The following is a 24428-nucleotide window of genomic DNA, read 5'->3' as shown; positions in this document are numbered from 1 at the left end:
CACCCAGTTTTCAAGCCACGAATTCTTGACGTTCTGCACTAGTGAAGGTATTCGACACATTCGAATTGCTCCATACCATCCACAATCTAACGGTCTTGCTGAAAGATTTGTGGACACGTTGAAAAGAAGCCTTCGAAAAATTCGTTCGGGGGGAGAGACGCTCGAAGAAGCTCTAGTCACTTTCTTACAAGTGTACCGCTCCACTCCTTCCAGTGATCTGGGTGGAAAATCCCCGGCTGAATTGATGTTCAACAGACCTCTTCGTACTGTTTCCGCATTGCTACGGCCAACCACAAGTGAAGATGGTCACACAGTGCGAAGAGATAGAACATTGCAGAACGATGCGTTTAACCGCAAGAACGGGGCTGTCAAGAGAAGTTTTCAGCACGGAGAATCGGTTTACGTAAAGGTTCATCAAGCAAATTCTTGGCAATGGAAACCTGGCACCATAATTGAAAAGATCGGTTCTGTCAACTACAACATTTTCCTTGAGGATCAACAACGACTGATAAGATCGCATGCCAACCAGCTCAAGTCGCGCTTCACCGAAACCAGCCAACATACCGATCAGTCTACTCCACTATCTATCTTTTTCGACAATTTCGGCATACAATTTCCTGTTGAAGTACCATCAACCGAAATTTATGCAGATGTTTATTCACAGGATGAAGAAGCAGTAGCCGTCAGCCAGAGCAACTCCTTCTTAACAGAAGATATTTCAGAAGATGAACACGAAAACAGCGACGGTTCAATGGTCGTACCAGTAGACAACGAACAAACTCCTGTACCAGTAGAACTAAGCGAACAGGCAACAACCACAATGGACAGACCGCGACGAACAATCCAACTTCCTGCTCGCTTCAAGCCCTATTGGATGTTCAAACCTTAAGGGGGGAAATGTTGGATCCCAGTTACCACAGGGATAATGGAACACATAGCAACACTTAGCAAGCATAGCAACCATGCGGTATAAAAGGAGCCGATAGCTCATCACCGCTTTACTCTTAAGTTGACTTTCAAATACAAAACTATAACTAGAAGCTGTGTGCAATAGTCCGAGTAGTTCGGACATATCATTAAGTATGCTGTTCAATCTCCCAACAGCTGTGTGCCAGTACCCCCTCCTCCCGGTCATCAGTTACCATGTACAGGAGCCTCATCTCATCTTTCCCCCGATTCCCCTAATCCGCCACTGTCATGAACACCTTCCTTTCTTTGACCAATGAATCATAACATTCCGGAAGACAACACAGACTTTCCAGTATGCCGGTTTCACAATCAGCTTGCGTTCTAGATGCCGGCGGAACGGTGTGTTGAGGAAAACGAGCGCCGGGCTGAACGTGATAATGCGAATAAAGGTTCTGTGCGTTGCACAGCAAACCCTCCAGCGTGAGCTAGCGATTCCGTAGTCATTTTTACATTGCAGCGTTTGAACTCATTGCGCTTTTTTGGTTTGATTTGAGAAAATGCAACTTCATCGCCGCAATGTTTGTTAACGGTTTTTTTAAGCGCCACAGCAGCTCATCAGCATTGACCACACGCGAGAAAGAGATAGCGCTATGGAGCGAAAAAGCACGGACGACGGCTGACAGCGATTGGCCGTCTGACGCACCAACACAACTAAACCTTCGACAGCCCCCTCTGGCGAGGGGTATGAGGCAGAGTCAGGGACGGGCAGCTCGAAATGCTGCTCGACAAATTTGCCGTAGGAGGGAAAAAGAAGGCCTGAGAAAATGCGCGAAAGGGCATGATTTCTTCCGTCGCTTTGCACAGGGGAAGAAATCATGCCCTTTCGCGCATTTTCTCAGGCCTTCTTTTTCCCTCCTACGGCAAATTTGTCGAGCAGCATTTCGAGCTGCCCGTCCCTGACTCTGCCTCATACCCCTCGCCAGAGGGGGCTGTCGAAGGTTTAGTTGTGTTGGTGCGTCAGACGGCCAATCGCTGTCAGCCGTCGTCCGTGCTTTTTCGCTCCATAGCGCTATCTCTTTCTCGCGTGTGGTCAATGCTGATGAGCTGCTGTGGCGCTTAAAAAACCGTTAACAAACATTGCGGCGATGAAGTTGCATTTTCTCAAATCAAACCAAAAAAGCGCAATGAGTTCAAACGCTGCAATGTAAAAATGACTACGGAATCGCTAGCTCACGCTGGAGGGTTTGCTGTGCAACGCACAGAACCTTTATTCGCATTATCACGTTCAGCCCGGCGCTCGTTTTCCTCAACATACCGTTCCGCCGGCATCTAGAACGCAAGCTGATTGTGAAACCGGCATACTGGAAAGTCTGTGTTGTCTTCCGGAATGTTATGATTCATTGGTCAAAGAAAGGAAGGTGTTCATGACAGTGGCGGATTAGGGGAATCGGGGGAAAGATGAGATGAGGCTCCTGTACATGGTAACTGATGACCGGGAGGAGGGGGTACTGGCACACAGCTGTTGGGAGATTGAACAGCATACTTAATGATATGTCCGAACTACTCGGACTATTGCACACAGCTTCTAGTTATAGTTTTGTATTTGAAAGTCAACTTAAGAGTAAAGCGGTGATGAGCTATCGGCTCCTTTTATACCGCATGGTTGCTATGCTTGCTAAGTGTTGCTATGTGTTCCATTATCCCTGTGGTAACTGGGATCCAACATTTCCCCCCTTAAGGTTTGAACATCCAATAGGGCTTGAAGCGAGCAGGAAGTTGGATTGTTCGTCGCGGTCTGTCCATTGTGGTTGTTGCCTGTTCGCTTAGTTCTACTGGTACAGGAGTTTGTTCGTTGTCTACTGGTACGACCATTGAACCGTCGCTGTTTTCGTGTTCATCTTCTGAAATATCTTCTGTTAAGAAGGAGTTGCTCTGGCTGACGGCTACTGCTTCTTCATCCTGTGAATAAACATCTGCATAAATTTCGGTTGATGGTACTTCAACAGGAAATTGTATGCCGAAATTGTCGAAAAAGATAGATAGTGGAGTAGACTGATCGGTATGTTGGCTGGTTTCGGTGAAGCGCGACTTGAGCTGGTTGGCATGCGATCTTATCAGTCGTTGTTGATCCTCAAGGAAAATGTTGTAGTTGACAGAACCGATCTTTTCAATTATGGTGCCAGGTTTCCATTGCCAAGAATTTGCTTGATGAACCTTTACGTAAACCGATTCTCCGTGCTGAAAACTTCTCTTGACAGCCCCGTTCTTGCGGTTAAACGCATCGTTCTGCAATGTTCTATCTCTTCGCACTGTGTGACCATCTTCACTTGTGGTTGGCCGTAGCAATGCGGAAACAGTACGAAGAGGTCTGTTGAACATCAATTCAGCCGGGGATTTTCCACCCAGATCACTGGAAGGAGTGGAGCGGTACACTTGTAAGAAAGTGACTAGAGCTTCTTCGAGCGTCTCTCCCCCCGAACGAATTTTTCGAAGGCTTCTTTTCAACGTGTCCACAAATCTTTCAGCAAGACCGTTAGATTGTGGATGGTATGGAGCAATTCGAATGTGTCGAATACCTTCACTAGTGCAGAACGTCAAGAATTCGTGGCTTGAAAACTGGGTGCCGTTGTCCGAAACGATTACTTCCGGAACTCCGAATGTTGCGAATGATTGCTTCAGCAATTTGATCGTGGCTTTCGCTGTTGTTGTTTTGGTCATGTATACCTCAGGCCACTTGGAGTAGGGATCCGCTATGATCAGGAAGTAAACTCCATCTACCGGACCTGCGTAGTCGATATGGATCCTCGGCCATGGTTTGGTAGGTACTGTCCAAGATTCCAACGTGGTCTTGGTGGGAGTCTTGCCAGCAGTCGAACACGGATTGCAGCGTTTTACGAAATCCTCAATTTCGTTATCGATGCCAGGCCAGTACACAAAGCTTCGTGCAATTGCCTTCATCCGAACAATTCCCGGATGGCCTCGATGAAACTGTTGCAGGATCCTTCGTCGAAACTGGGCCGGAACGATGACTCTGTTGCCGAACATGACACATCCGTCAATCATGCTGAGCGATTCCCGTCGTAGAAAATACGGTTGAACTGCAGCGGAAAGGTTCTTGGAGCAGCTGGGCCATCCGTCGCGTATGTGTTGAGCAACAGATTGGAGTGTGGCGTCGGTTGTTGTAGCCTTTTGCAATGCTGCAAATGAAACAGGAACCTTTTCTGTTGTGTCAGCAAGAATGCTTACCAAATCTTCCTCAATGCTCAGCGCAGCGATAACGTATTCTTCTTCGGGTTGGATGGTCTGGTCGATCAGTCGGGACAACAGATCTGCACATCCGAATTCGTTGGTGGATACATGCTGAATCTCGAAGTCGTAATTCAGCATCGTGAGAGCCCACCGTTGTAGTCGGTTCGCAGTGTGTAGGGGAATCCCCTTCATAGAACCGAAGATGGAAAGTAGTGGCTTGTGGTCAGTCAGCAGTGTGAAATGGCGTCCCAACAGATACTTGTGGAATTTGGTCACTGCATAGACCAACGCAAGCGCTTCCTTCTCTGGTTGTCCATAATTAAGCTCCGCGGGTGCGAGCGTCCTCGAAGCGTGTTGTACTGCCTTCATGCTGCCATCAGGGAACTGGTGAAAGATGACTGCCCCGATGCCTGTGCTTGATGCATCCGCAGCCACGATGATTGGAAGCTTAGGGTCGTAATGCATTAGCAGCAGGTTTGATTGAAGCGTCCTTTTGAACTGGTCGAAAGCCTGTTGGCATGCCGGGGTCCACTGCCATTTCACGTCCTTCTTCAACAGCTGGTCCATTGGATGCCGCAATTCGTGAATGTTGCGCACGAACCTACCGTAGAAGTTGACCGCACCCAGGTACGATCGAAGCTCGGGAACGTTGGTTGGCGGTGGAAGTGCAGCAATAGCCTTCACTTTCTCGGGGTCTGGACGAATGCCTTGTTTGTCCACAATGTGCCCCAAATAGCCGAGTTGTGATTGAAAGAAATGACACTTCTCAGCCTTCACGTGGAAACCATACTCTTTGAGCCGCTGGAAGAGTAGGTTGAGTGACGTTGCGTGTGAGCTGATGTCCTTTCCAAACACGATGACATCATCGATGAAAGAGCGGACACCAGGTATGTCTGCTATCATTCCATCCACCACACGTTGAAATACGCCCGGCGCAGATTTCACTCCGGGAGCCAGACGATTGAACCGGAACAATCCTCGATGCGTGTTGATTGTGAGCAGCTTCTTGGAGTCGTCATCCACCTCAAGCTGCAGATACGCATCGGAAAGATCGACGATGCTGAAAACGGTGCTGCCGTTGAGTTGGGCGAAAATTTCCTCCGGCGTCGGAAGCGGATAGTGATTTGGTTCCAACGCCTCGTTTAGCCCCGTCGAGTAGTCTGCACATATACGCACTCGACCGTTAGGTTTGCGCACTGCCACGATGGGAGCAGCCCATTCGGAGAAATCGACAGGATCCTCGAACCATAGATTGTAATCGTGTGAGTTCAGCATCGACCAATGGAATGGTGTTGAAAGGAACTGGGCGCTTTGGACAGAAAATAGGTTTAGCATTTGGTTTGAGAAAAAGCTTTACCTTCAATTTCCTGCGGAGTCCCAGTGAATCAATGAAAACATTTGCATGCTTTGCTCGAAATTCACTAATCTGCTGATCGATCGACTTCGTCGTTACTTGATTGCAAACGGAGTCGAGAGGAACTGACCACAGCTTGAACAGGTCAATCCAGTCGATGCCGAGAAGGTTGAGGTTGGCAGTCGTCGTGACGAAACATCTGCCTCGAGCAGTTTTTCCGTTGATGCTGACGTCGCACTGGAACTCACCCATCAGATGAAGTGGTTTGCCCGACGCGTTGATTGCTTGGATCGTCGGTTTGATGATTGAAAGGTTACCTAAGTTGTTCCAGGTTTGCTTTGATATCACCGTGATATCGCTTGCTGTGTCCAGTTGGAGCCTGGTAGCCACGCCGTTGATCAAAGTAGGCACGTACTTTCGGTTACTGGAACGGTTAGCGATGTGGTTCACAATGTGGTTCACGATGTATACTCCTCTAGCGTTGACTTTCCGAGGGTTGTTTTGTCTATTTGCTGGCTGATTCGTTTGCTGATTTGATGGCTGATTCGATGGTGACTGATTCGATGTTTTCTTTTCCCCTCCGCCTGGAACTGTCTGCCGTTTGGAATAACAGCCGCAATAGCCTTCCTTGTGGCCAATTCGGTTGCACTGTTTGCACTGGTGCTCCGAAAACGGACAGTTCCGGACAAAATGCATTTATCCGCATTGCCAACAAGGGGTGCGAGGCAGCTTACCTTCCGTTTTTGAAGTGTGTGGATGATGAAACCTTCCCTTCTCCTGGACAGCGTGAACCGCTTGTTTCGAGCTTGACTGGCGCTCAATCATCGATGTGTCCTCCTTGAGATTAACGAGTCGTTGATATTCGTTAATCAAGGTCTGAAGATTCACGGGAGTTTCTGCTGTTTCACATTCAATCCGGGAAAGAAGCCTTGGACGCGTGTCGGCGTAGGCATGACCCTTAAGGCCACTCACAAACACCAAGCACTTGAACTGATCGATGTTCATATTTTTGAAGTCGAAATCTTCGCATGAACGATTCACCTTCCCTGCGTAGCTAATGATGTCCTCTGCTTCAGATTTTACTAGCTGGAGGCACTGGTACCGCTTGTTAAAAATGGAGGTGTGTGTGCCGAACATTTGCGATAGTATCTTGACGTTGCCAGCAAAATCGACGTCTTTGGGAAGCTTCGGCAAGATGAAGTTGACGTACCTGACGTGGGATGGTGTGTCCAACTTCCTTAACAGCAGGCGTACCTTGGCGGAATCGTCTAAATTCTTGGCATCCGATTCGAAAAGATCCGTATACCGGCTGTACCACTTTTCGAAAGTGATTCCATTTTCCGGGTCGAACGAAAATTCACTGATGTTGGTTGCCAAGGATTCGAGAGTTTGCTCCGTATTGTTCGGCTGTGCTAGCTTCTGCAGGAGTTCCGTCATCAAAAGGATTGCTTGCTGTAGTTCTGCCATCGCTTCTTTCGTTGTGCTTCAAAATTTCAAAATCCTCGTCGCCAAATTGATGTGTCCGAACCACTCGGACTATTGCACACAGCTTCTAGTTAAAGTTTTGTATTTGAAAGTCAACTTAAGAGTAAAGCGGTGATGAGCTATCGGCTCCTTTTATACCGCATGGTTGCTATGCTTGCTAAGTGTTGCTATGTGTTCCATTATCCCTGTGGTAACTGGGATCCTACACTTAAATTGACGGTGGGCGCGGGCTTCGACCATGGGACCCCTACGCTCATCGGTCACAGGCCCTACAATTATTTCCGGCATGAGGGGGGAGGGGGGGGGCAAATGACTCTCCAGCCACTTGGCCACAACGACCATTTTTCCGGGGTCCTTGTCACTAATACTCTGTCCACTTGTACGGTGTTGACGGTGTTTTTTATTGTGAAAGTGCATCCTTCCCCCTGCCTGCAGCGTATGCATCGGGAAGGAGACAATGTGGTAGTATGCAAGTTACCCGCTGGATAGGAGCGGTCCCGCGGCACCGCCGTCATTCCTCACATCTGCATGCCCGTCGTGGGTTCTAACCGCGTATGAACTGTCCGCCGTAGCAAGGGGTGACTATCCGGCTGAAAAGGCCGGCATGATCGCGTAGGCCATTACGCCAACAATAATAATTATTATAATAATAAGAAGAAGAAGAACTTAGCATAGCAGTCCACATTCGGGAAAGGTTTTTGTTTTGACTTTGGTGCTGTCGGGTCTACCGCTGTGGCGCGACAAATGCACGGAATGCAATCGACCAAAACATGAACCTACCGAGCCGAAGGCAGTGCCGGTCGCTCGGCGTCATGATACCGACTCCAAGCCAACAAGCCGCCAGATTCTGGACGGACAGGTGGAGCAGCTTACGCGCACAGTAATAAACCAAACCAGAATTCTCTTTTATATGGACTCAATTCAAAATGTTGTTTCCACTGCGGCCGCTAGCTGAATTGGAAAGAAATGTGCTACATATCACACGCACGTTTGCTTCGATCGTAGCGGTAATCGATCGGGCAGCGTACAGTGCGTTTTCTGAGAATGCATGGAGTGTGTAGACGCAGCCGGTGACAATGCACGCATCAGAATCAAACAGTTTTGGGGTTCCCGCACGCACACACACACACGCGCACGCACGCATGCACGCGCGTACGCGAGAACGCTCCCCCGAACGCGCGTACACGCACGATCGATTTCCGCTACCTTATCGGAAGAATTGCTGGCTTATCTTGTAGCGCATCCTCATGCAAAGCACTGGGAGGGGAGGGGGATCGCGGCATGATAGAGTGAACGGTCACTTTCCCCGCGTTGTGTGTGTGTCGCGACCCGAAAATTCGAGACAGATTTTGGCACATTAAAAAATATTTTATTGCCACTTTACATCGTGCTACATGATGCTTAGAAGGTCGTTGAAGCATCAAACATGTTCAAATAAAAAAAATATTAGATTAGTGTTAGACGTTCTCGTACGCTTGTTTGAAATTGGCTTCTTCACCCTCGATTGGCACGGGCATTAAATGGCCTCATCAGCAGCGGCACGAAAACAATAAACCATCCATACACCGATAATACTTTAAATCCCAAAATGAACCAGCTTCTCCCGCATCGTCAAGGTCACACACAATAAATAAATGCTAACACCCACCAATTACAATACACAACCGCAATACACATATATGAATCAACGCATACACCACAACACCCAATCAGCTGGCGGCGGAAGGCACGGGCTGAAGCGCAAGTAAGGCAAGGCAAGGTGGGGAAAGGGAGTGAGAGGAAGAGGAGGAAGAATGGGCGCCAAAATTTTTGAATTTTTTTACCGTTTTTTTGCTCCGATGTCTGAAATAGTTCATCCATTTCTTCAACAGATGGCGCTCGTTCCGCACCTAAAAAGTGCTATAAATACCCCCTGTGCAAAGCGACGGAAGAAATCATGCCCTTTCGCGCATTTTCTCAGGCCTTCTTTTTCCCTCCTACGGCAAATTTGTCGAGCAGCATTTCGAGCTGCCCGTCCCTGACTCTGCCTCATACCCCTCGCCAGAGGGGGCTGTCGAAGGTTTAGTTGTGTTGGTGCGTCAGACGGCCAATCGCTGTCAGCCGTCGTCCGTGCTTTTTCGCTCCATAGCGCTATCTCTTTCTCGCGTGTGGTCAATGCTGATGAGCTGCTGTGGCGCTTAAAAAAACCGTTAACAAACATTGCGGCGATGAAGTTGCATTTTCTCAAATCAAACCAAAAAAGCGCAATGAGTTCAAACGCTGCAATGTAAAAATGACTACGGAATCGCTAGCTCACGCTGGAGGGTTTGCTGTGCAACGCACAGAACCTTTATTCGCATTATCACGTTCAGCCCGGCGCTCGTTTTCCTCAACACACCGTTCCGCCGGCATCTAGAACGCAAGCTGATTGTGAAACCGGCATACTGGAAAGTCTGTGTTGTCTTCCGGAATGTTATGATTCATTGGTCAAAGAAAGGAAGGTGTTCATGACAGTGGCGGATTAGGGGAATCGGGGGAAAGATGAGATGAGGCTCCTGTACATGGTAACTGATGACCGGGAGGAGGGGGTACTGGCACACAGCTGTTGGGAGATTGAACAGCATACTTAATGATATGTCCGAACTACTCGGACTATTGCACACAGCTTCTAGTTATAGTTTTGTATTTGAAAGTCAACTTAAGAGTAAAGCGGTGATGAGCTATCGGCTCCTTTTATACCGCATGGTTGCTATGCTTGCTAAGTGTTGCTATGTGTTCCATTATCCCTGTGGTAACTGGGATCCTACACTTAAATTGACGGTGGGCGCGGGCTTCGACCATGGGACCCCTACGCTCATCGGTCACAGGCCCTACAATTATTTCCGGCATGAGGGGGGAGGGGGGGGGGCAAATGACTCTCCAGCCACTTGGCCACAACGACCATTTTTCCGGGGTCCTTGTCACTAATACTCTGTCCACTTGTACGGTGTTGACGGTGTTTTTTATTGTGAAAGTGCATCCTTCCCCCTGCCTGCAGCGTATGCATCGGGAAGGAGACAATGTGGTAGTATGCAAGTTACCCGCTGGATAGGAGCGGTCCCGCGGCACCGCCGTCATTCCTCACATCTGCATGCCCGTCGTGGGTTCTAACCGCGTATGAACTGTCCGCCGTAGCAAGGGGTGACTATCCGGCTGAAAAGGCCGGCATGATCGCGTAGGCCATTACGCCAACAATAATAATTATTATAATAATAAGAAGAAGAAGAACTTAGCATAGCAGTCCACATTCGGGAAAGGTTTTTGTTTTGACTTTGGTGCTGTCGGGTCTACCGCTGTGGCGCGACAAATGCACGGAATGCAATCGACCAAAACATGAACCTACCGAGCCGAAGGCAGTGCCGGTCGCTCGGCGTCATGATACCGACTCCAAGCCAACAAGCCGCCAGATTCTGGACGGACAGGTGGAGCAGCTTACGCGCACAGTAATAAACCAAACCAGAATTCTCTTTTATATGGACTCAATTCAAAATGTTGTTTCCACTGCGGCCGCTAGCTGAATTGGAAAGAAATGTGCTACATATCACACGCACGTTTGCTTCGATCGTAGCGGTAATCGATCGGGCAGCGTACAGTGCGTTTTCTGAGAATGCATGGAGTGTGTAGACGCAGCCGGTGACAATGCACGCATCAGAATCAAACAGTTTTGGGGTTCCCGCACGCACACACACACACGCGCACGCACGCATGCACGCGCGTACGCGAGAACGCTCCCCCGAACGCGCGTACACGCACGATCGATTTCCGCTACCTTATCGGAAGAATTGCTGGCTTATCTTGTAGCGCATCCTCATGCAAAGCACTGGGAGGGGAGGGGGATCGCGGCATGATAGAGTGAACGGTCACTTTCCCCGCGTTGTGTGTGTGTCGCGACCCGAAAATTCGAGACAGATTTTGGCACATTAAAAAATATTTTATTGCCACTTTACATCGTGCTACATGATGCTTAGAAGGTCGTTGAAGCATCAAACATGTTCAAATAAAAAAAATATTAGATTAGTGTTAGACGTTCTCGTACGCTTGTTTGAAATTGGCTTCTTCACCCTCGATTGGCACGGGCATTAAATGGCCTCATCAGCAGCGGCACGAAAACAATAAACCATCCATACACCGATAATACTTTAAATCCCAAAATGAACCAGCTTCTCCCGCATCGTCAAGGTCACACACAATAAATAAATGCTAACACCCACCAATTACAATACACAACCGCAATACACATATATGAATCAACGCATACACCACAACACCCAATCAGCTGGCGGCGGAAGGCACGGGCTGAAGCGCAAGTAAGGCAAGGCAAGGTGGGGAAAGGGAGTGAGAGGAAGAGGAGGAAGAATGGGCGCCAAAATTTTTGAATTTTTTTACCGTTTTTTTGCTCCGATGTCTGAAATAGTTCATCCATTTCTTCAACAGATGGCGCTCGTTCCGCACCTAAAAAGTGCTATAAATACCCCTGTGCAAAGCGACGGAAGAAATCATGCCCTTTCGCGCATTTTCTCAGGCCTTCTTTTTCCCTCCTACGGCAAATTTGTCGAGCAGCATTTCGAGCTGCCCGTCCCTGACTCTGCCTCATACCCCTCGCCAGAGGGGGCTGTCGAAGGTTTAGTTGTGTTGGTGCGTCAGACGGCCAATCGCTGTCAGCCGTCGTCCGTGCTTTTTCGCTCCATAGCGCTATCTCTTTCTCGCGTGTGGTCAATGCTGATGAGCTGCTGTGGCGCTTAAAAAACCGTTAACAAACATTGCGGCGATGAAGTTGCATTTTCTCAAATCAAACCAAAAAAGCGCAATGAGTTCAAACGCTGCAATGTAAAAATGACTACGGAATCGCTAGCTCACGCTGGAGGGTTTGCTGTGCAACGCACAGAACCTTTATTCGCATTATCACGTTCAGCCCGGCGCTCGTTTTCCTCAACACACCGTTCCGCCGGCATCTAGAACGCAAGCTGATTGTGAAACCGGCATACTGGAAAGTCTGTGTTGTCTTCCGGAATGTTATGATTCATTGGTCAAAGAAAGGAAGGTGTTCATGACAGTGGCGGATTAGGGGAATCGGGGGAAAGATGAGATGAGGCTCCTGTACATGGTAACTGATGACCGGGAGGAGGGGGTACTGGCACACAGCTGTTGGGAGATTGAACAGCATACTTAATGATATGTCCGAACTACTCGGACTATTGCACACAGCTTCTAGTTATAGTTTTGTATTTGAAAGTCAACTTAAGAGTAAAGCGGTGATGAGCTATCGGCTCCTTTTATACCGCATGGTTGCTATGCTTGCTAAGTGTTGCTATGTGTTCCATTATCCCTGTGGTAACTGGGATCCAACATTTCCCCCCTTAAGGTTTGAACATCCAATAGGGCTTGAAGCGAGCAGGAAGTTGGATTGTTCGTCGCGGTCTGTCCATTGTGGTTGTTGCCTGTTCGCTTAGTTCTACTGGTACAGGAGTTTGTTCGTTGTCTACTGGTACGACCATTGAACCGTCGCTGTTTTCGTGTTCATCTTCTGAAATATCTTCTGTTAAGAAGGAGTTGCTCTGGCTGACGGCTACTGCTTCTTCATCCTGTGAATAAACATCTGCATAAATTTCGGTTGATGGTACTTCAACAGGAAATTGTATGCCGAAATTGTCGAAAAAGATAGATAGTGGAGTAGACTGATCGGTATGTTGGCTGGTTTCGGTGAAGCGCGACTTGAGCTGGTTGGCATGCGATCTTATCAGTCGTTGTTGATCCTCAAGGAAAATGTTGTAGTTGACAGAACCGATCTTTTCAATTATGGTGCCAGGTTTCCATTGCCAAGAATTTGCTTGATGAACCTTTACGTAAACCGATTCTCCGTGCTGAAAACTTCTCTTGACAGCCCCGTTCTTGCGGTTGAACGCATCGTTCTGCAATGTTCTATCTCTTCGCACTGTGTGACCATCTTCACTTGTGGTTGGCCGTAGCAATGCGGAAACAGTACGAAGAGGTCTGTTGAACATCAATTCAGCCGGGGATTTTCCACCCAGATCACTGGAAGGAGTGGAGCGGTACACTTGTAAGAAAGTGACTAGAGCTTCTTCGAGCGTCTCTCCCCCCGAACGAATTTTTCGAAGGCTTCTTTTCAACGTGTCCACAAATCTTTCAGCAAGACCGTTAGATTGTGGATGGTATGGAGCAATTCGAATGTGTCGAATACCTTCACTAGTGCAGAACGTCAAGAATTCGTGGCTTGAAAACTGGGTGCCGTTGTCCGAAACGATTACTTCCGGAACTCCGAATGTTGCGAATGATTGCTTCAGCAATTTGATCGTGGCTTTCGCTGTTGTTGTTTTGGTCATGTATACCTCAGGCCACTTGGAGTAGGGATCCGCTATGATCAGGAAGTAAACTCCATCTACCGGACCTGCGTAGTCGATATGGATCCTCGACCATGGTTTGGTAGGTACTGTCCAAGATTCCAACGTGGTCTTGGTGGGAGTCTTGCCAGCAGTCGAACACGGATTGCAGCGTTTTACGAAATCCTCAATTCGTTATCGATGCCAGGCCAGTACACAAAGCTTCGTGCAATTGCCTTCATCCGAACAATTCCCGGATGGCCTCGATGAAACTGTTGCAGGATCCTTCGTCGAAACTGGGCCGGAACGATGACTCTGTTGCCGAACATGACACATCCGTCAATCATGCTGAGCGATTCCCGTCGTAGAAAATACGGTTGAACTGCAGCGGAAAGGTTCTTGGAGCAGCTGGGCCATCCGTCGCGTATGTGTTGAGCAACAGATTGGAGTGTGGCGTCGGTTGTTGTAGCCTTTTGCAATGCTGCAAATGAAACAGGAACCTTTTCTGTTGTGTCAGCAAGAATGCTTACCAAATCTTCCTCAATGCTCAGCGCAGCGATAACGTATTCTTCTTCGGGTTGGATGGTCTGGTCGATCAGTCGGGACAACAGATCTGCACATCCGAATTCGTTGGTGGATACATGCTGAATCTCGAAGTCGTAATTCAGCATCGTGAGAGCCCACCGTTGTAGTCGGTTCGCAGTGTGTAGGGGAATCCCCTTCATAGAACCGAAGATGGAAAGTAGTGGCTTGTGGTCAGTCAGCAGTGTGAAATGGCGTCCCAACAGATACTTGTGGAATTTGGTCACTGCATAGACCAACGCAAGCGCTTCCTTCTCTGGTTGTCCATAATTAAGCTCCGCGGGTGCGAGCGTCCTCGAAGCGTGTTGTACTGCCTTCATGCTGCCATCAGGGAACTGGTGAAAGATGACTGCCCCGATGCCTGTGCTTGATGCATCCGCAGCCACGATGATTGGAAGCTTAGGGTCGTAATGCATTAGCAGCAGGTTTGATTGAAGCGTCCTTTTGAACTGGTCGAAAGCCTGTTGGCATGCCGGGGTCCACTGCCATTTCACGTCCTTCTTCAACAGCTGGTCCATTGGATGCCGCAATTCGTGAATGTTGCGCACGAACCTACCGTAGAAGTTGACCGCACCCAGGTACGATCGAAGCTCGGGAACGTTGGTTGGCGGTGGAAGTGCAGCAATAGCCTTCACTTTCTCGGGGTCTGGACGAATGCCTTGTTTGTCCACAATGTGCCCCAAATAGCCGAGTTGTGATTGAAAGAAATGACACTTCTCAGCCTTCACGTGGAAACCATACTCTTTGAGCCGCTGGAAGAGTAGGTTGAGTGACGTTGCGTGTGAGCTGATGTCCTTCGTCGTTACATGATTGCAAACGGAGTCGAGAGGAACTGACCACAGCTTGAACAGGTCAATCCAGTCGATGCCGAGAAGGTTGAGGTTGGCAGTCGTCGTGACGAAACATCTGCCTCGAGCAGTTTTTCCGTTGATGCTGACGTCGCACTGGAACTCACCCATCAGATGAAGTGGTTTGCCCGACGCGTTGATTGCTTGGATCGTCGGTTTGATGATTGAAAGGTTACCTAAGTTGTTCCAGGTTTGCTTTGATATCACCGTGATATCGCTTGCTGTGTCCAGTTGGAGCCTGGTAGCCACGCCGTTGATCAAAGTAGGCACGTACTTTCGGTTACTGGAACGGTTAGCGATGTGGTTCACAATGTGGTTCACGATGTATACTCCTCTAGCGTTGACTTTCCGAGGGTTGTTTTGTCTATTTGCTGGCTGATTCGTTTGCTGATTTGATGGCTGATTCGATGGTGACTGATTCGATGTTTTCTTTTCCCCTCCGCCTGGAACTGTCTGCCGTTTGGAATAACAGCCGCAATAGCCTTCCTTGTGGCCAATTCGGTTGCACTGTTTGCACTGGTGCTCCGAAAACGGACAGTTCCGGACAAAATGCATTTATCCGCATTGCCAACAAGGGGTGCGAGGCAGCTTACCTTCCGTTTTTGAAGTGTGTGGATGATGAAACCTTCCCTTCTCCTGGACAGCGTGAACCGCTTGTTTCGAGCTTGACTGGCGCTCAATCATCGATGTGTCCTCCTTGAGATTAACGAGTCGTTGATATTCGTTAATCAAGGTCTGAAGATTCACGGGAGTTTCTGCTGTTTCACATTCAATCCGGGAAAGAAGCCTTGGACGCGTGTCGGCGTAGGCATGACCCTTAAGGCCACTCACAAACACCAAGCACTTGAACTGATCGATGTTCATATTTTTGAAGTCGAAATCTTCGCATGAACGATTCACCTTCCCTGCGTAGCTAATGATGTCCTCTGCTTCAGATTTTACTAGCTGGAGGCACTGGTACCGCTTGTTAAAAATGGAGGTGTGTGTGCCGAACATTTGCGATAGTATCTTGACGTTGCCAGCAAAATCGACGTCTTTGGGAAGCTTCGGCAAGATGAAGTTGACGTACCTGACGTGGGATGGTGTGTCCAACTTCCTTAACAGCAGGCGTACCTTGGCGGAATCGTCTAAATTCTTGGCATCCGATTCGAAAAGATCCGTATACCGGCTGTACCACTTTTCGAAAGTGATTCCATTTTCCGGGTCGAACGAAAATTCACTGATGTTGGTTGCCAAGGATTCGAGAGTTTGCTCCGTATTGTTCGGCTGTGCTAGCTTCTGCAGGAGTTCCGTCATCAAAAGGATTGCTTGCTGTAGTTCTGCCATCGCTTCTTTCGTTGTGCTTCAAAATTTCAAAATCCTCGTCGCCAAATTGATGTGTCCGAACTACTCGGACTATTGCACACAGCTTCTAGTTAAAGTTTTGTATTTGAAAGTCAACTTAAGAGTAAAGCGGTGATGAGCTATCGGCTCCTTTTATACCGCATGGTTGCTATGCTTGCTAAGTGTTGCTATGTGTTCCATTATCCCTGTGGTAACTGGGATCCTACACTTAAATTGACGGTGGGCGCGGGCTTCGACCATGGGACCCCTACGCTCATCGGTCACAGGCCCTACAATTATTTCCGGCATGAGGGGGGAGGGGGGGGGGCAAATGACTCTCCAGCCACTTGGCCACAACGACCATTTTTCCGGGGTCCTTGTCACTAATACTCTGTCCACTTGTACGGTGTTGACGGTGTTTTTATTGTGAAAGTGCATCCTTCCCCCTGCCTGCAGCGTATGCATCGGGAAGGAGACAATGTGGTAGTATGCAAGTTACCCGCTGGATAGCAGCGGTCCCGCGGCACCGCCGTCATTCCTCACATCTGCATGCCCGTCGTGGGTTCTAACCGCGTATGAACTGTCCGCCGTAGCAAGGGGTGACTATCCGGCTGAAAAGGCCGGCATGATCGCGTAGGCCATTACGCCAACAATAATAATTATTATAATAATAAGAAGAAGAAGAACTTAGCATAGCAGTCCACATTCGGGAAAGGTTTTTGTTTTGACTTTGGTGCTGTCGGGTCTACCGCTGTGGCGCGACAAATGCACGGAATGCAATCGACCAAAACATGAACCTACCGAGCCGAAGGCAGTGCCGGTCGCTCGGCGTCATGATACCGACTCCAAGCCAACAAGCCGCCAGATTCTGGACGGACAGGTGGAGCAGCTTACGCGCACAGTAATAAACCAAACCAGAATTCTCTTTTATATGGACTCAATTCAAAATGTTGTTTCCACTGCGGCCGCTAGCTGAATTGGAAAGAAATGTGCTACATATCACACGCACGTTTGCTTCGATCGTAGCGGTAATCGATCGGGCAGCGTACAGTGCGTTTTCTGAGAATGCATGGAGTGTGTAGACGCAGCCGGTGACAATGCACGCATCAGAATCAAACAGTGTTGGGGTTCCCGCACGCACACACACACACGCGCACGCACGCATGCACGCGCGTACGCGAGAACGCTCCCCCGAACGCGCGTACACGCACGATCGATTTCCGCTACCTTATCGGAAGAATTGCTGGCTTATCTTGTAGCGCATCCTCATGCAAAGCACTGGGAGGGGAGGGGGATCGCGGCATGATAGAGTGAACGGTCACTTTCCCCGCGTTGTGTGTGTGTCGCGACCCGAAAATTCGAGACAGATTTTGGCACATTAAAAAATATTTTATTGCCACTTTACATCGTGCTACATGATGCTTAGAAGGTCGTTGAAGCATCAAACATGTTCAAATAAAAAAAATATTAGATTAGTGTTAGACGTTCTCGTACGCTTGTTTGAAATTGGCTTCTTCACCCTCGATTGGCACGGGCATTAAATGGCCTCATCAGCAGCGGCACGAAAACAATAAACCATCCATACACCGATAATACTTTAAATCCCAAAATGAACCAGCTTCTCCCGCATCGTCAAGATCACACACAATAAATAAATGCTAACACCCACCAATTACAATACACAACCGCAATACACATATATGAATCAACGCATACACCACAACACCCAATCAGCTGGCGGCGGAAGGCACGGGCTGAAGCGCAAGTAAGGCAAGGCAAGGTGGGGAAAGGGAGTGAGAGGAAGAGGAGGAAGAATGGGCGCCAAAATTTTTGAATTTTTTTACCGTTTTTTTGCTCCGATGTCTGAAATAGTTCATCCATTTCTTCAACAGATGGCGCTCGTTCCGCACCTAAAAAGTGCTATAAATACGCTGGCTATCGTAGTTTTGGCTGAAGTCTAGCGTATTTTTTTGCGTATTTTTTGACACAAAACGACGCAAAAAACTACGCAGGAAACTGCTCGAATTTGCGTAGCGGGGAGGAGGTGTCTTCTTAGCGTTTGGCATGTTGCCATTTTGAGATTCAGTTTGACAACAGCCGTCGATATTTGTTTACAGGCAGCAGCTAAATTATAACGTGTAAAGTGTCGATTTATGGAGTGTGGATGCAAAATACGAATTTTTAATGCTAAAAAAATGTGTATTAAACGAAAACAATTCATATATCATATATCATATATCATATCTAAATACCAGCAACATTCGTCGCATTTGAAAACTGCCGTCGATCCTGGTTTTGTGCTTTTTTCTTAAGCCGCGATGCCCAATTGTTCTACATGACGACACCTCCTTTCTACCCACTTTGGGCCAGCGCAGATTTTGGCTGGTCTCCCGCGCGGGACTTCAGCGATTCCTGCGCAAGCCTGCGCAGGGTTAGCGCCATCTGTTGGCGAAATGGATGAACTATTTATGGCAGCAGAGCAAAAAAACGGTCAAAAACTTTAAAAATATTGGCGCCCATTTTCTCAATCGCTTCTTCTCCCTCCCTCACCCTGCCTTGCCTTACTTGCGCTTCTGCCCGTGCCTTCCGCCGCCAGCTGATTGGGTGTTGTGGTGTATGCGTTGATACTTTTATGTGCATTGCGGTTGTGTATTGTTATTGGTGGGTGTTAGCATTTATTAATTTGTGTTTGACCTTGAGACGCTGTGGGAGAAGCTGGATTGGGATTCAAAGTGTTATCGGTGTATTGATGGTTTATTTTATTTCGTGCCGCTGCTGATGAAACCATTCGATGCCCGTGCCAACCGAGGGTGACGAAGCCTATTTAAAACAAGCGTAGGAGAACGTCTAACACTAATCTATTTTTTTATTGGAACATGTTTGATGCTTCAGCGACCTTCTAACCACCATGTAGCACAATGTAAAGTGGCAACAAAGTATATTTTTTCAATGTGCCGAAATCTGTCTCGAATTTTCGAGTCACGACACACACACACATACACACAGCGCGGGGAAAGTGACCGTTCACTCTATCATGTCGCGATCCCCCACCCCGCCCGGCGCTTTGGATGAGGATGCGATACAAGAAAGCTGAACCAGCCGTTCTACCGATACGGTAGCCGTAATCGATCATGCGGGAAGGGGGGGGGGGGGGGGGGAGTGCGTGCTTGCGTTCGCGCTTTCGTGGGTGCGTGTGGAAACCCCAAAACTGTTTGATTCTGATGCGTACATTTTCATCCACGGCGGCTACAAAGTCCATGCATTTTCGATCTCGCTACCTCCTACATTACAACCATTGGATTGGCACTACCATCTTTGCGACCAGTTCTGCTGTTGGGGGTATTAAAAAGACACACGATGGAAGCAAACGTGAGTGGGATATGTTGCAAATTTTATTTCTAATTCAGCTAGCGGACGCAAGTGGAAACAACATTTTGAATTGAATCCATACAAAAGAGGATTCTGAATTTGTTTATTACGGTAAGCGTATGGTACTGCACCTGTCCGTCCAGAATCTGGTGGCTTGTTGAGTTGGAGTAGTTATCATGACGCCGATTGACCGGCAATGCCTTGGAATGGGTTCGAATCGGTAGGTTCATGTTTTGGTTGAGTGCATTCCGTGCATTTGTCGTGCCACGGCGGTAAACCCGACAGCACCAAAGTCAAAACAAAAACCTTCCCCGAGTGTGGACTACTATGCTAAGTTCTTCTTCTTCTTCTTATTATTATTATTATTATTATTGGCGTAATGGCCTTCGTGATCATGCCGGCCTTTTCAGGACTTGAGTACCACGTAGCCGGATAGTCAGCCCTTGCTACGGCGGACGGTTCATACGCGGTTAGAACCCACGACGGGCATGCAGATGTGAGGAATGACGGCGGTGCCGCGGGACCGCTCCTATCCAGCGGGTAACTTGCATACTGCCACACTGTCTCCTGCTCGATGCATACGCTGCAGGCAGGAGGAAGAATGCACCTCCACAACAAAAAAACACCGTCATGAACCAGCGGCGGATCTAACGGTAGACGGACTAGGCGGTCGCCTGAGGCCCCGCCGATTTAGGAGCCCCGAACATCTCTTGTTTGTAATATGCCGTATGTCTAAAAGTGGGCAGAGTATTAGCGACAAGGGCCCCCGGAAAGATGGTCGTTGGGGCTCCGTGACTGGAGAACCATTTGTACATCCCCTCCCCCCGATGGCGACAACAATTTTAGGGCCATCCGCCGGCAATTTAAGTATACTGTTCAATCTTCCAACAGCTGTGTGCCAGTACCCCCTCCTCCCGGTCATCAGTTATCATTTACAGGGGCCACAACTCGTCTTTCCGCCTTTCATGAACACCTTCCCTTCCTTGACTGATGGATCATAACATTCCGGAAGAGCATACATTCGGCACACTCACACCCTTGCGCAAGTTAACCATCCTATGTGTATGTGACACACCACTATATTTACCAATAGCTATAGCCGAGCACCATATTCATATAAGATAAGCCGTACACTCATACATACAAGATAAGGCTAGGATTAGAGTTGATAGGAATCAAACTAGGAGAAATAAAGACAGTTAGAATCTGGAACTCAAAGCGTTCGCATCATTTGATCCGAAAATATATTAACTGGCGCCCGAATAGGTTGTATGTGTGTGAGGGAAGAGTATCAGTGCATATAAAGTATAAAAAATCCTACACGTGAAGCCAAACACTTCCATCGAGTGGTTGAAGGAGCCACTAATTATTTGCACCAAGCGAGAACTGGGACACTGTGGATTTCGCCCGATTGATTGCTGAGGCCCCTAGTACCCGAACGGAAAAAGGACCATCCTCTGCAAGCTGCCCAGCTTTCCCCCGAAGACATCATACTGTGACAATTTTTTTTTGGTAAGTAGGAAGTAAAAATGACAGAGACAAATGTGCCGAACATTTATGAGCTTGGAAAAGTTCCCGATTTTGTAAAAGATCTTCGAGAATTCGATGGTCGACATACAGAGCTAATGAACTGGATAGCAGATGTGGAAGAAATTTTAAATCTGTGTGTGAGTTGCAAAATATCGCAGCTGCTAGGTACTTTAGTTCAAAGAACAATAAGAAGAAAGATTGTCGGTGAGGCAGCTGAAGTATTAAATACGAATAATATTTCCACAGATTGGAAAGAAATAAAAGAAGTACTTCTCTTACATTACGGTGATAAAAGAGATTTGTTCACGTTAGATTTCGAATTATCTACCATGCGGAAAAGTAACGGTGAAAGTTTAACCGCATACTATGGGAGAGTAAAAGAGACGTTAGCACTTATAATTGCACATGTACAAACTAATGAAAAGTATCGAGAACATGCACCAATACATACGCAATTTTTCAACGAAAAAGCACTGCATTCGTTTATACGGGGACTAGATAAGCCATTGTCTTTCATCCTAAAAACATCTGCTCCAGCAAATTTAAGCAAAGCTTATCAGTTGTGTCAGGAATATTACAGCACAGACTTACGTTTCGCTAGAATGTTTGAACCACGCGGCCAAGCCGATTTCAACCAAAAACCGGTTCCGAAGCCTCGTTGTAGTTTCAATCCAATGCCCTATCCAAGAGCTAGCACAAGCTTCGTGCCATCCACAGCATCCCACAGCGTACCGAATACAACACACACGATAAAAAGTAATCGTTATCAGACACCAACACCGATGGAAGTGGATGGTAGTATCAGATACGATAACGGTTCACACTCTAGACGCTTCACACAACAAACATATCCCAGAGTACCATCTACACAAGTGAAGGATTTTAAGCGACAGGCGAATACTGTACATGACGACACGGACAGAAAAATAAATAATACAGGCTTAGAAAGTGATTACCAACACCAACAAAGTGAATACGAAGCGGGTCATGATCACTCTTTATCAGCTCTTTATATCAGAACCATTTTTTAGAGTGGGATCCCAAATGGTAAAACCTATTTTACCATTTGTTAAATTAAAAACTAATATTGGAGAATTTCCTTTCCTAATTGATACAGGAGCCAATCTAAGCCTTATAGATCCAAATTTGGCGAATTCTTGTAAAATAGGAAAACCGTATGATTTATGTGACAGAAATATTGCAAGTGCTAGTGGGAAATTTATTACATCATCAGCGATAGATATTATTTTTTTTAGTCCGAAAATAGATCAAATGTGCACATTTCTTTTGCATTCTTTTCATTCTTTCTTTTTTGGAATAATTGGTACAGATATTCTTAAATGTTTACATGCTGTAATAGATTTAGAAACAGACAATTTAATACTAAAAAAATTCTCAGGTCTTACATATTCCACTTTTTTCTTACTCAGCTTCTAAAACTACATTAAATCCAATATTTAGATTGGAACATTTAAATTGTAACGAACAAGCGAAGCTTAAAAAGATACTGGATACAAACAATTCAGTATTCCACGAGCCGAAACTACAACTAACATGCTCAACAAGAGTAGAATGTGCTATCAATACTAACGAGGATGTACCAATACATCAAAAAGTATATCCATACCCAGCGGCCTATACACAAGAGGTCAATAATCAAATCAAAACCCTTTTAGATAACGGTATTATAAGACCGTCTCACTCCGCGTGGACAGCTCCTGTGTGGATAGTCCCGAAAAAAATAGATGCATCGGGAGAAAAAAAGTTTCGTATGGTTGTTGACTACCGAAAGCTCAACCAGAAAACAATTGTCGATTGATATCCGATGCCAGAAATAAATTACGTAATTGATCAGCTTAAGGGGCATCAATACTTCACCACATTGGACCTGGCATCAGGATTTTACCAAATTCGCATGAGACCATGTGATATTGAAAAAACTGCATTTTCAATTAATAATGGTAAGTACGAGTTCTTATGAATGCCTTTTGGGCTGAAAAATGGCCCAGCAATTTTTCAGAGAGTAATCGATGATGTACTTCGTAGTGAAATTGGCAAAACATGCTATGTGTATATGGACGATGTAATTGTATTTGGTAAAAGTTTTGAAGAACATTTAAACAATTTAAACAATATTTTACAATTATTAAGCAACGCTAATTTAAAAGTACAGATCGATAAATCAGAATTTCTACACGATAAAATCGAATTTTTAGGTTATATTTTAATATTATAATATAATAATATTATATTATAATAAGGCATTAAACCGAATTATACAAAAAATAGAAGCAATAAGCAGATACCCAGAACCTTCCAACATAAAAGAATTGCGTGGGTTTTTAGGAATGATGGGATATTATAGGAGATTTATCAAAGATTTTGCTCGAATAGCTAAACCGCTAACAAATTTATTAAGAGGTGACGAAAATAAGGCTTCAAAAAAGAAAATAGATTTATCTATTGCTGAAAAAGCATGTTTTCAAAAACTCAAAAGCATTATATCGTCAGAAGATATTATTATCTATCCGGATTACAGTAAACCTTTCTTACTTACAACTGACGCTTCTGACATAACAATAGGTGCCGTATTATCACAAGGTCAGATTGGCAAAGATAGACCAATTCATTTTGCCTCCAGATCATTGTCAAAGACAGAGGAAAAATATTCTGTTCCCGAAAAGGAAATGTTGGCAATATTTTGGGCTCTCAAAATATTCCGTAACTATCTGTATGGTACTAAGTTTACAGTTTTGACAGATCACCAACCATTAACATTTGCCTTATCCGCAAAAAATACTAATGCCAAATTGAAACGTTGGAAATCGTACCTAGAGGAGCATGATTTTGAAATCGCTTACAAGCCAGGAAACACTAATGTTGTGGCGGATGCTTTGAGCAGAAATGTATGTTCTTTGACTGGTACTCAACACTCGGCTGAAACATCGGATGATTTTTTTATAATCAGTACAGAAACACTGCTAAATGCTTTCAAACATCAGGTGATAATTAAAAACGGTTGTGATAATGTGCAACGAAGACAGATATTTTCATCGCATAACCGAATAACAATATCATTGAACGACACTAATGAAACTTCTTTATTACAGGTTCTTAAGAAGTATTTCGACCCATCAAAAATAAATGGGTTATTTACATCCGAAGCGGTAATGGGAAAAATTCAAGAAGTATATAGGAAGTATTTTGGTAATACAAATTTATTGAAAATTAGATACACTCAAAAATTAGTTCGAGACATAGAGGACGAAGAAGAACAATGACAAATTGCTAAAACAGAGCATGTTCGAGCTCATAGATGTGCAGAAGAAAATACACAGCAAATTCTTCGAAAGTTTTATTTTCCCAAAATAAGAGCAAAATCGAAACAAATAGCAAAAGATTGCCAAACTTGCCATGAAAATA

At 46.4% G+C, this 24428-nt stretch overlaps 1 protein-coding gene across 1 annotated transcript; it reads right to left on the bottom strand.

Annotated features, from left to right (window-relative positions):
• Window positions 1-3968: 3968 nt before the first annotated feature.
• On the bottom strand, window positions 3969-6979 carry LOC121600816 (uncharacterized protein K02A2.6-like). Its single transcript, XM_041929589.1, has 4 exons — window positions 6247-6979; window positions 5643-5829; window positions 4156-5467; window positions 3969-4106 (listed from the first exon to the last, which is right to left on the bottom strand). The coding sequence occupies exons 1-4, from the start codon at window positions 6977-6979 to the stop codon at window positions 3969-3971; spliced, it is 2370 nt and encodes a 789-aa protein (XP_041785523.1).
• Window positions 6980-24428: the final 17449 nt, after the last annotated feature.

Source organism: Anopheles merus, chromosome 2R, assembly GCF_017562075.2.
Source record: "Anopheles merus strain MAF chromosome 2R, AmerM5.1, whole genome shotgun sequence".
In the NCBI taxonomy this organism is placed as follows: Eukaryota; Metazoa; Arthropoda; class Insecta; order Diptera; family Culicidae; genus Anopheles; species Anopheles merus.
The sequence above is the reverse complement of the archived record's forward strand: the minus strand, read 5'-3'. Positions and strand labels throughout refer to the sequence as shown.